Here is a 12,092-nt window from a genome sequence, read left to right on the forward strand (position 1 = left end):
TCCCAGGACTCCTCCAAAACATGGGCTCTGGGCCCAAAGGGAAAATACCAGGCCTTTTTCAAAGCCTGTGCACGTATCATAGTACAACTGAAACAATCCACAATCCAAGCCTCATGCCTCTGCCAGCTCACTCAATTTTGTATCCCGTTTCTTTCCTATGCCTGTGCGTAAGGAATCACGTAAAGCACAAACACTTTAAAATGGAGTCCGAATCTTTTAATGTACCTGCAGAGCTCCCTAAATGGTACTGGTACTATCCTGTCCAAACAATGAGAATGATAAAAAGGAGAAGGCAGATGTATGGAAGAGACTATACACAACCCCAAACAAGTGGGATCACTTTGGACTTGGAAGATTTCTATGTGCTTTCTCAGCACATCTGTGTCACAAGTATACAGGGAAGCAGTATCACCTCCATTTCATTTTGGCTTGCAGAGCCATGAAACTGTTCTCATTCCCAGTTACTACACCATCGTGCCTTCTAATACCCATCAAAGTGTCAGTTCTTGGCTAGGGACCAGCCCATCCCATCACTGCAACTTCCATGTTATTGCTTCAGGGGGTTTAAAATATCAATGTATTGCTCAGGTTTTCTCCTAAAAAAACTGTATTAGCTCAAGGAACACTCAGAACTGGAAATCAGCTCTTCCTCCGCAGTCATTTTCTAGTGTCTGTGCCAGCATGGGGGATAAATATTCTAAGACTACAAATAGTATAGCAAATCAAGTCTTTCGAATAGTAAAAGGTCTTGTCTTTTGTTTTGGGCTGTTATCTAGCTGAGAAATAAGAGGATGAAGGGGGAAAAAAGCCTTCTCTACTTCACCCCAGGCATATTTATTTCAGTTGCTGTTCAGCCCAGTCCAGTTTACCATTTGGATTTGCCTGTTGATTGTGGCTTTAAATAGAAAGTGAATCCCCAATGTTCCTGGCTCCACTGCTCATTCACTATCACAGATAAAGGGAAGCAGTTTTGGAGATTTTATGTGACCAACATATGTTTATTTAAGCAGTTTTCACCCTGAAGGATCTCAAAGTGACAAAAAAAACCCTCCAGTGTATAAGATTCTGCAATTCATGCCAGGGCAGAGCATGATACTATCTCTCTGCAGTGCTGAAAACAGTTGGCAGAGTCCAGGGGGGTAAATTCCAGCTTGACCATTTTTAACAGATTGTTTCAGCATCTATTCTATACAAGATCTGGGAATAGAAAATTGTTTCAAGAACTCTCTTTTTCACAGAAGATTGTAATCAATAATAAAATCCACCAGAGTGAGGCTGTGCAATCCAAAAATAAATCACAACAACAGTGCTGGGAGAGGGGAGCAGGAATTTCTCTCTGTCCCCATTTTTCTCCGTCTCTGAGTAAGTCATTTGCCTTTGCCCATCTGCACATAGCCTGCTCTAAAACTCAGGGAAAGTTATCTGTGCTTGCCAGTCAGAGATGGTAAAGGATTGCAAAGTGCCATTAAAACTGTCCTCCTCTTGTCCACCTCTCATGCAAAATAGAGATTATGAACAGCTCAAAAGCTTACTGACATTCAGCAGGGCTTTGTTAGGACAGTCAGCAGAAAATGCAAGTCCCTGATCAAAATGGATGATGGATTCCCACAGGGAACTTCTTCCACCAGGGTTGAAGCCACTTGCTTAGTGTGAGTGACATGCAGGTAAATGAAATAATACCCTCCCAGTCTGCTGTCATTGGGAAGGAATACAGATGGAGACTGAACTGTCAGGCTGGAGCTGTCTTGAAGGTCAGAGCATTTTATTTAGCAAGAATCAGTGTCATTTTTGGAGATGAAATCTGTTCAGACTTTAATAGGCTAAATCACAAGGGATATTCCAGAATAAATCAGAAAGGTTCTTTTCCCCCACCCCCATAGTATTAAATAATTTGAATGAGGAACCAATTTACTGCTTTTTAAAGAGAATAACTCAGTAATTTTCACATGTCTGAAGAGGGGGTAATTTTCCTACCATAAAGGTTGAGAGAAATTTTCTGTATGTGGAATAGAGTCAACTGTGATCGACACTCAAGTTTCTAGTCAACTTCTCCTGGAACAATTCCATTAAGTGCAAAATTGTGAGCCGCGGCCTAGGTTTTTATTATGGATTCTTTGGACTGATGAGTTTGGGCAGATTGTAGGTGTTCTGGAGAAAAGTAGATATTTTTCAGACTTCTTCTACTTACTACTTAAGCTTTCTTAGAAGGAAAATAAATCTGTTTGGGACAGATGTTAAAAGTGTAACCTGTTATTTTCAGGCTTAGAAAAGATGCAGCTCAATACACACTAGTAGTCAACAATTTTAATAGAAGATACAAATAACTTTAGTATCTGTGTTAAAATACAGGTAACATCCTTGCAAGACAATTGTTTAAATTTTGTCTAAACCCATCTGGTTGGTTTTTTTCTGGCCAGTCCTATTGGATGCTTTCCATAAAGTGCATTCTAGTTTATTAATTTCTTCATTCTTGGGCTCATTTAATGTTGCAGTCATGGAGCTAAAAGTATTATCATTCTGTTTGCTCATCCCATTTTCTCAGCCACCCTTTCTGTGTGCAAGGAAACAGTGAGCAGAGCATGTTCAACAGGGGACTGATTTTGAGGTTCCTCAGCCTAATACCAAGTCATGATTTATCTGGGGAAAAATGTTCCACTTGGGGAATTATTTTGATTCTATCATCATTGAGGTCCAGCTGAATTCACTGGCAGGATTCCCTTAATCACCCTGAGGGCAGGACAACTTTAGAGTCTTTGCTGGAGTCAGCAGGAGCACCAGATGAGCCTAGATGCAGTGACATTACAGGGTATATCTTCAAGTGCTTTATACAGGGAGTCTCCTTTTGGAGTTTGTATTAGTCTTTGTTGGGAGGGCAGATATTTTTTTTTTATTATTTTTATTTTTTTAATTAATTTCCCTTCTGTCCTCTGTTTTCCCTTCACTTCCTGGCACTGCACGAACACCACTTTCTATAACAAGTAAATAAAGCAAACACAGTCACTGGAACTCAACCTGTAGTAGTTCCTGGCATGGTTTTGGTTCAGAGAGCCCTTTCCTTCACTTTCTTCCCTCCATGCCAGAGAGCACACTAGGCACAGCGATTGCTAATGGACACAGCTTGGGATCCTGTGCTGTAATTCACCATGTACTAACCTTGTCCAAAACAGCACTCCTTTACTTTCCCAGTCTTTCTGCCCTGTGCATTTTTATTCTCTAAAGTGTTCACATTGCCTGTTGACTTAAGGAAACACATCATCCAAAAAATTAATAATGTCATACCCTTGTTTTTCAGCCACAGCCCAGCTCATAAGTATTACTTGACCACAGATCCAATCACCGGCTCCATCTACCTCTCGGACACCAACAGCCGACGTATCTATAAAATCAAGTCAACCACGTCAGTGAAAGACATTGTGAAGAACTCAGAGGTCTTGGCTGGAACTGGGGATCAGTGCCTCCCATTTGATGATACCCGCTGTGGAGATGGAGGCAAAGGCACTGATGCCACCCTTACAAATCCCAGGGGTGAGACTGCTTCTTCTCCACTGGCATTTTTAAAGGGGGCTTTTTGAAAGCAGCTTGTTTAGTCACACTGGAGATTGCTCTCCTCTCCAATTCTGAAACACATCCTAAGGGCTTTCTCCTGGAAATAAGTGAGTATGTCTCACTCTCATCTAGTGTCATCATGGTTCTTCAAATTCACATGGCTGGGAGGAATGCCAAACCAGAAGGGTTCAGTGATGGGCACGTGTCCAGAGAGAAATGGAATAAATCCACCCTTCACTTTTATGCCCATTGAGCCACTACTCCTCCTTACTAACAGTGCTTGGTCCCTCCCAACCTAGGCAGGATTCACTAACATTCAGTTGACTGAGGCTTTCTTGGCATTAAAAAAAAGCCCTATAAGCATTGCTGTGTATGTATATGTATATATGTATATATGTATATATATAAAAGGGCAGCAAAACTAGCATACAGCTCAAAGATACACAAATAGTTGTTTAGACATTGGCATTATATATTACAGCATCCAGCTTAAATCCTGTAGGGGGTGGATACTAACTTTGATATGGGAGTGGTCTAACTCAGTTTCACCTGGTTCCAACATACTGAAATGTGATAAAAGCACAGTTGAATCAGAATAAAAGCATCACACAGCCTTCATGGCTGTGAACTAAATTGTTCAAAACAGGTTTAGCCAAACATATGCAGTCCTGTGTGTAGCCAAGACTTCAGTCTGGCAATCTCAAGGTAACAAGATCTGCAGATGGAGGATGTCATTCCTCCCAGCTGTCCACAGCTCCCCCCCCAAAAAAAAAAATAAAAAAACCAAACATATGGGGGAACAGAGATGACATGGACAGGATAGAAATGAGGTGGAAGGCACTGTATGTACACAGATTTTTGACCATGTTTGTGAAGAGGGCTGAGAAGGGCACCTGTGCAGGAATGTTTTTTGAGATGTGGCATTTTTGCCTGTTATGCGTCATCTCCTGCGCAGCTGTTCAGAGTGCAAGGAGTTATTTATAGGTTCTTGGCTTTGACATCAATGTGCTGCAGGTTTTCTTTGTCATTGCATCAGGGAGTGGTAGCTCCCTCCTTCCTCACCACTACAATGGCCAAGCCTATCCCAACCTCTTTGTAAAGCAACCCCTCAGGAAAACCTGGGGATCCTTCAACAAGTGCTCCTACCCATGACAACAGGTTTGGACTAGATGACTTTCAAAGGTCTCTTCCAACCCAAACCATTCTGTGATTTTATGGAAAATTATTTCACTAAGAGTAGATTCCCAAAGAAGTTGTGGCTCTCCCATCCCTGGAAGTGTTCAAGGACAGGTTGGATGGGGCTTTGATCAACCTTCCTAGAGGAAGGAGTCCCAGCCCATGGCAAGGGTTTGGAATTAAATGGTCTTTAAGGTCCTCTCCAACGCAAACCCTTCAGTGATTCCACAATTCACAATTCTCAGGAAGTTAGTTTTCATCACATAGAGATGACGTTGTTACAGAATCCAAGAAACCCAAAATGATTTAATGAGCTTTTGTGTTAGGTCTGGCTGTGATTTTTTTTTTTCTTTTTCCTGGCAAGAATGCAGAAAAATATACTTTGGAGAACCTGTTATTTTTTTTGGCCAAAAAGCATCAAAACCCAGACTTCTATCCTTGTAATATTCAAAGAGTCCAGAATGGTTTCCAAGCACTCCAGAATTCCATGAGTTAACCATTATATTGGGCTAAAGTATTGCCAGAAGCATAGGTATAGCGAAGGAACAAACTGGTGGTCAGTTTGCCCTGTAGAATTTGTCTCACTGAAATGAGAAAGCTGACTGAAAAGAAAATTAAGTGACTTGGGCAGAGAGATACAGGCAGTCCAGCAGATGAATCATGAGATCAGGGAATCCAGAAATCTGTAATCCAATTTTCTGCACCTCTTTGAAGTTCAATCAGTGCAAAAAAATACCCCACCACTTTTGTTGGTCCTCTGTTCTCCGTTGTACAAGATAAGAGGGATATTATTCATTTCCATCCATGTGCGAATGTTACAAGGTTTAGATGACTTATGTTTCTGCTTTGCTATAGCAAACAGCTCTGGAGTTCAAAGTTTTCAGCACTGAAATCCTTCTTGTTGGCAACTGAAGCTCTCAGGAGGCCATTCTTCCACCTCAATCGTATAACAGCAAAATTCATGCATTCATTCCTCATAGCTCCAAAATTTCACAAAACAGAAGTAAATTGAGGGTGAAAGAGGAAATGACATGAAGCAAAATGACAACAAGAAAATAATAATGCAGAAAGCCGGCACTGCCAATAGAAAGTTCCTAAACAGTGTTCCCTGATCTGATTGTAACATGCCTTTGCAAATTCTGCTGAGGCAACGGCTGTGGCAGGTGTGACTCACTCCCCAGACCCTTCTATAAATGATGAACATGAAAACACACGTTGACAGTGTAATGACACCATTGTTTATACCTTCACAGTGGTTCATCCTAGCAGAAGAATCTAGCAAATGCTCTTCCCTCATGTATTTCATAATAGTTCAAAATAAAATTGATTTATTGTATAAGTAACCAGTAGATCTCAAGTGACCCTCTGCTTCTGTGTCTTGGCAGGCAAATAAACACTCATAAGGGAATGGTCAGAGGAAATTAGAAAACTACTCTGTAGCTATAGAGATATCAGTTGGCTGGGGAAGGACTTGGAAAGTCAGTTTTTCAAGAATCATTGCTCTTCACAGGATGCTACTTTTTAAGCCTATTTTTTTTGCTGTGAACATAATTGCTTCATGCCAAGTAGGATTTCTGTATTTTAAGGACATCTTTGCAGTTTTTCAAATAACATAAGGAATAAAAATCTTGCCTTTCATGATATTTTAATTAGCTGGTATTTGCAGCTTGTGGAAATATGGAGGGATACCTTACTGCCAGATGAAAAACAGCAATTCATTAAGATTGGAGAAATAGTCGTGAGTTGTCAACATATGCCTTTGCATAAGCCTTTAGCCTCTTGGACCAGTCAAACATCTGGTCTAAGTAGGTTGTTTTGGAGTCCCTTCTCAGTGGAAAGAAACTAGTGAACTAGAAGAAAGAAACTAGAACCTGAAGGTGGTTCATTCTGTGACATGTTCAAGGTGGGATGAACCACGTTCTGGGGGCACTGGTCTTCTCCTGGATCTGATAGCCTGAAGGATGAGGTCCCCACTGCAGCAGACACTGTTCGAATGGTTCTTGCACATTCTGAACAGCAGACCTTTTCAAAACCAATTGTTTTGATCACTTCGTCCAGTTCTCACCTCCCTTGAGTTAGGAGGGGATAATTTCGTAGAATTATAGAATGCTTTGGGTTGAAAGGGACCTTCAAAGACCACCCAGTTCTAGCCCCACTGCCATGGGCAGGGACACCTTTCACTAAATCAGGTTGCTCAGAGCCACATCCAGCCTGGCCTTGAACACTGCCAGGGATGGGACATCCATAGCCTCTCTGGGAAACCTGTGCCAGTGGCTCACCATCCTCACAGGAAAGGATTTCTTTCTAATATATAATCTAAATCCATCCTATTTTAGTTCAGAACCATTATCCCTTCTCCTGTCAATGCATTTCTCTGAAGTAGCTTCTGGGCAGAGGTTCTTGTCTCACTCCAGTGAAGGAAGAAGAACTCCTTTTAGACCATCAGCTTAGAAAAGACATCAGGAGGGGTAAAACACTCCAGGAATTTCACACTTTACCCATCTTTGGCTTGTTTAATAAATGTAAGCTACAGGAACACAGGACAGATAGATCCACAGATGAAATAGGAGTGGCAGTGGTTTGGTCAGGGTATTTATCATAGCTATTAGGAACCAGTCTGATCTGTCCAATTCATTTGCCACAGAGCACAGCAAAGCTTTCAGATGCTAATGAATTTCAATATATCCTTGTAAATTAAAGTGTTACCACTTCCTAATTATTGTCTGCTAATAATGATCCTCTTCTACAAGCAATCTAAAGAAAAATTAAAACTCCAGCTTGTCAGAGCATTTCTTTTCATCTGAGTACTCACCATTGGTTCTTCTCAGGAAAATGTTGTGGCAGAGAAATTACTAAGGAGCTTGCAATTAAGAAAGATTGCAGTGACAAGTCTGACACAATAGGAGGAAGGTTTCAGAAGGCATGGGGGGAGGGAGGGGGCATCTCATTCATTTAGCACTGTAACACCAATGTGAAATGAAGTAATTAGTTTGGGGACAGATTGGTTCTTTCACTCTGTCCTGCTGAATGTGTAAACAAAATCTCAGTTGTTCGCTAAGTGTTGAAGAGTTCGACAGAATTAATTGAGGAAACCAACCCTCCACAATCTGTTAACATTTTTATGGTCAGATAATAATAGGACCATTTTGGGGAAGACCAGAGGCTGACTGAACAAAATTTCTTGTCCTTTACTCTGGCCAGAAAAGACGCTTAGGGAGAGGGGCAATGTGTTGTTCCTGTGCTAACACTGCAGATGCTAGTCATCAGCATTTAGGGGACATTCTGAAGAGGTTGCACCAGACCTGTGCTTTATACAGTAGCATCAATTGGCATAGAAACCTTCCTGAGCACCTAGTTTTGTTATTCCAGGCACCCTGTGCTAATAATTTCCACATTTTCTTTAGCCAGGTCATGAAAAAGAATGGTTCTTTTGAGGCCAAACCACTGTTTTCTTTTTTCTGTGTCTTTACTAACCTTTGCTGTCTTGTAGTTCCCTTCTTGACCGGTGCGTAGCACCAAACTGATCTTAGCAGAAAACTTTTCACAAGAATTCCAGAATCTTTTTCCTGTGTGCTCTTCTTCAGATTGTCAGTGTGTATGGGTAGTTAGGCTTTCCTCTTCCCTTATGAATTCCTCTGTACTTATTGACATTGATTTTTATCTGCCGTTTTATCACTCAGTCATTCAGCATCCAGTCAGAGAAGAAAGGTCCAAATCTGGATTTCTTTTAGCCTTGTTTTTCAGTTAAAAGGGTTTTTTGTCCTTTTCCTAACTAGAGCTATGTACACCATGCAATCACTTTTAGTGGTTTGTCTTATAGAAGAAATTCACCATGTCCCAGTAGCTAACATTGTGCTGTCACCTCTTCATGCTACAAGGTCCTGACATTTCAAGCAAATGTCATCACATCACAAATTTCTATCAGCACAGCTCACTGGTGTGATGCACATGGTGCTACAGGGCCTTGTTTTGTAAGAGATCTCTGCTTATGCAAGTGGAGCCAGAATGATTTCATAGTGTATGTATTTCATATCTCAGAACTTAAGGTTTGGATCTGCAACACTACCTGGCAGCAGTGGCAGCAGCTGTTTCCTCTCAGTAACTGTGAGGTTGAACTTCGAGCTATATGCTGAAAGGCTGTAATTCCCTTATGTTCCTATGGAAACATGAGAGGAGTCTTCCGCCAAAGCAAGCCAAGGCCTTGGGCTTAACACACATAACATGTGAATTATCCATTTTGGTGCCTGTTGGCAGGAGCCAGCTCCCAGCACTGGAACTGTGCCTATATAAGAAAGGAAACACAAAAGTCCAACCTAACCTCTACAATCTGCTGCAAAGCATCATGAGATGCTTCTTTCCCTTTTCACAAAAGTCATCCATCCAAAGACACTTGTCTGTGGGATAGCAGGGCTCTTTTCCATAATTAGGTTTGATTCCAAGACAATCAACAAAATCAGGAAGAGATTGGAGCAGTTGCCACATAAGGAATGTGTGCAAGTGGGAATCTGGGGCTTTGACAGACTGCGAACTCTGCTGCCCTGAAGAACATCTCAGGAAATATGAGGCAATTGAGATTGCTTAGCCTCCATGAAAGAGGGGTAAGCAGAGAAGTGCTCAGTGATAAGAACACATTCACATACCATTGCCCTGGAGCAGGGTGATAAGTGGTAACTTTGCTATCCCACTTCAGCTTACTTGGGTGTGCAAGTTCTTTGTCTAAGCTGGAATGCAAAATAAAGTTGTGCCCTATCAGCTGATCAGAGCTAGCTCGAGGGCCAGAGTGCATCCAGGTTATTATTACTGTAACTGGGTAATCAGACCAGCCATCAAACCCCAGCACTGCACACAGCGAGCCACTGCCAGCAGACACTGCTGATAAGTCCAATGCAATACATATGGAACTAGCTAAGGGAGAAAATTCTGCCTCATTGAAAATCACATTATCCAGACTGCCACCCTTCACTGGCTTTTAGCTTGTCACACAGCCTAATGGACAGGCACCGGGAAAAATACTTGTTAGGAACCAAGGAATGGGTAAGAAACTCTTGTGTTTGACAAAAGCCAATTAAGATCAACTAAACCTTCTATCATGCCTCTTCCAAAAAAAGCACATCTAACATGTTGCTTAAAGAGATCAGTTGTGTTCCTGTTTTTTAAGCAAATGCCAGCAAACATAAAAGAACTTGACACTCAGTAGGCAAAATAATTAAGAAGAGGAGAGACCTTCAACAGCAGATGCCAGTGACAGGTGACATGTGCCAGTATCCTGGATGACTCATTGAAGAGGGCATGGTGCTGACAAATCTCATAGCAGGTAAAGATAGCTTCCTGAAAGCCATGGATACCAGTGAAATATTGATGCTTATCCCATCAGATCCTTCTGCAAGTATTTAACGAAGTGCTAAAATACAAATGGTGTATTTATATTGTGTAGTGAGAATAAATGGCCACCACTACTGTGGCTTCTCCCATGGCATTCATAAATCATAGAATGGTTTGGATTGGCAGGGACCATAAGGACCATCTAGTTCCTACCCACCCTGGGAGGGGGACACCTTCCACTAGACCAGGTTGCTGAAAGCCCATCCAGCCTATCCTTGAACACTTCCAGGGATGGGGCAGCAACAACTTCTTTAGGAAACCTTTGCCAGTGCCTCACCACCCTCAGTAAATTCAGATGTTCAACAGTTACCTTGTGCTTCTCTTGGAGGCTTTTGTTTCATGGTCCTGCAAAGACAAGTCCTTGGCATGAATTGAACACAGGTATTAAAGTATAGGACTATAAGCAATCTTTTAGGTCATTCAGTTCTGTCATCCATTATCTCAGCAATCCTGCTATATTATCCTCTCCAAAATTAATGAACTTCATCTTGAAACAGCAAGTAATTTTTTTCCTCACTGCTGTAGAGGCTATTCTGAAACCACACTGCTCTGATGGTCAAATATCCAATCCAGGTCAAAGTGATGCCCTTCAAGCAGGATGATGCTGTGAAGTAACGAAAATGCTGTTTTTGCCTCCTGGCAATAACACACAGCTCCCATTCAGCTCAGTGATCTGAAACATCACTTTTCTGACTCCTAATTTACTTTGAATCAACAGGTTGCAACCATGTCTGAATCCTTTCCTTTACCTCAGCTCAATGGAGAAGTTTGTTCTTTCTCTCAAACAGTGACTTAGTCCTGATGTTTTTCTGCCTGGCCAGATTATCTTCTGTGGATTTCCTTATAATCAAATCTGCTATGTTTTTTCCATGTATCACCTACCTCCACGGCTTCCAGCCCTCTCAATACTTACAGTGCTGGCTGAAGGCCATGATTTTAGTTGCCAAAGCAATCAGAGGATTATTCCCTGCTCTATGAAAATCTATAATTTTTGATCTTTGAACTTCTGCATCTGCACTTCACAGCAGAGCTCACAGTCGATGGAGACTGAGGGTAAGTGTTTCAAATAAGGGGATCTGGCTGCAGAACAGCATTTTGGAAGAACACAAGATCCGATCACTCCTCAAACATTCTCAAAGCTTTCTATCTGAAACAGTATTTCCATCATTTCTGTCACCAAGATGACAACCAAAGAGACAGCCTAGTGAGGATTCAGCTCACTAATTTAATCTGCCTACAATATAAATGTTTAATTCTTTAGAGATATTTGCTGTAGTCTCCTTTTATAGTCAAATGGAAGGAAAAGGTATTTCTAGCAGGATTTGTATAATCTCTCAGGGATATGGGCTTTAGGGTGATACAAATTGCACTCTCAAAGTAGATTTCTCTCTCCACTGATTGGAATAGCTTCAGAAACTTGCTTAGATGCACAGTGCAGATGTCTGCTTTATGCCAAGTGATTGTTAACCCTGCAAGGAAAAGAAATCAAACAGGAAGAACCTAATATTCATATATTTCAAGCAGAATTTTCACTTGCATAGAAAAAGATGTTACAGGCCTCTACATTCTTTTTCTGTTTCTTTACAAGCTTTTAGTGTCTTTAACACACTCAAGTATTATAATGACTGACATTCTGCCTTTGTAGGGCAGATGAGGTGAATGACTTTATTAGTATCAGTGGAGTTATTTTAATTTATACTTGCACAAAGGAGAAGTGAATAGATCCCCTAACTTCTTATTCCTGCCTCAGTCATGACCTTTCTCTGTGACCTTGTGAGAATTGCATTATCTATTAATTTTCTGATATGTAAAATTAGAATGATCACATTCATAGACTTTTGTGAGGTCTAATTAGAAAGTGTAAAGCACTCTGATGGAAGATGCAGAGGGTAGCTAGCCTAGGATAAAGAGGATTAAAGGAGGTTGTGCTAACATAACAAATACTTGAGAAATTGTGCTTAGGGGAAGGTGAAATGGCACATATATGC

At 41.2% G+C, this 12,092-nt stretch overlaps 1 protein-coding gene across 4 annotated transcripts in view; it reads left to right on the plus strand.

Annotated features, from left to right (window-relative positions):
- Window positions 1-12,092, plus strand: part of TENM4 (teneurin transmembrane protein 4) — a 591,948-nt gene that overhangs the window by 535,278 nt on the left and 44,578 nt on the right. For all 4 annotated transcript variants that reach the window (XM_088068964.1, XM_088068961.1, XM_088068963.1 and 1 more), the window contains one exon: window positions 3,293-3,525. In XM_088068964.1, the coding sequence (XP_087925090.1) occupies window positions 3,293-3,525 (233 nt within the window). The remainder of the gene's footprint in view (window positions 1-3,292; window positions 3,526-12,092) is intronic.

This window comes from Pseudopodoces humilis, chromosome 2 (genome assembly GCF_049639895.1).
Source record: "Pseudopodoces humilis isolate 2021_Gansu_Grassland_sample_001 chromosome 2, ASM4963989v1, whole genome shotgun sequence".
NCBI lineage: Eukaryota > Metazoa > Chordata > Aves > Passeriformes > Paridae > Pseudopodoces > Pseudopodoces humilis.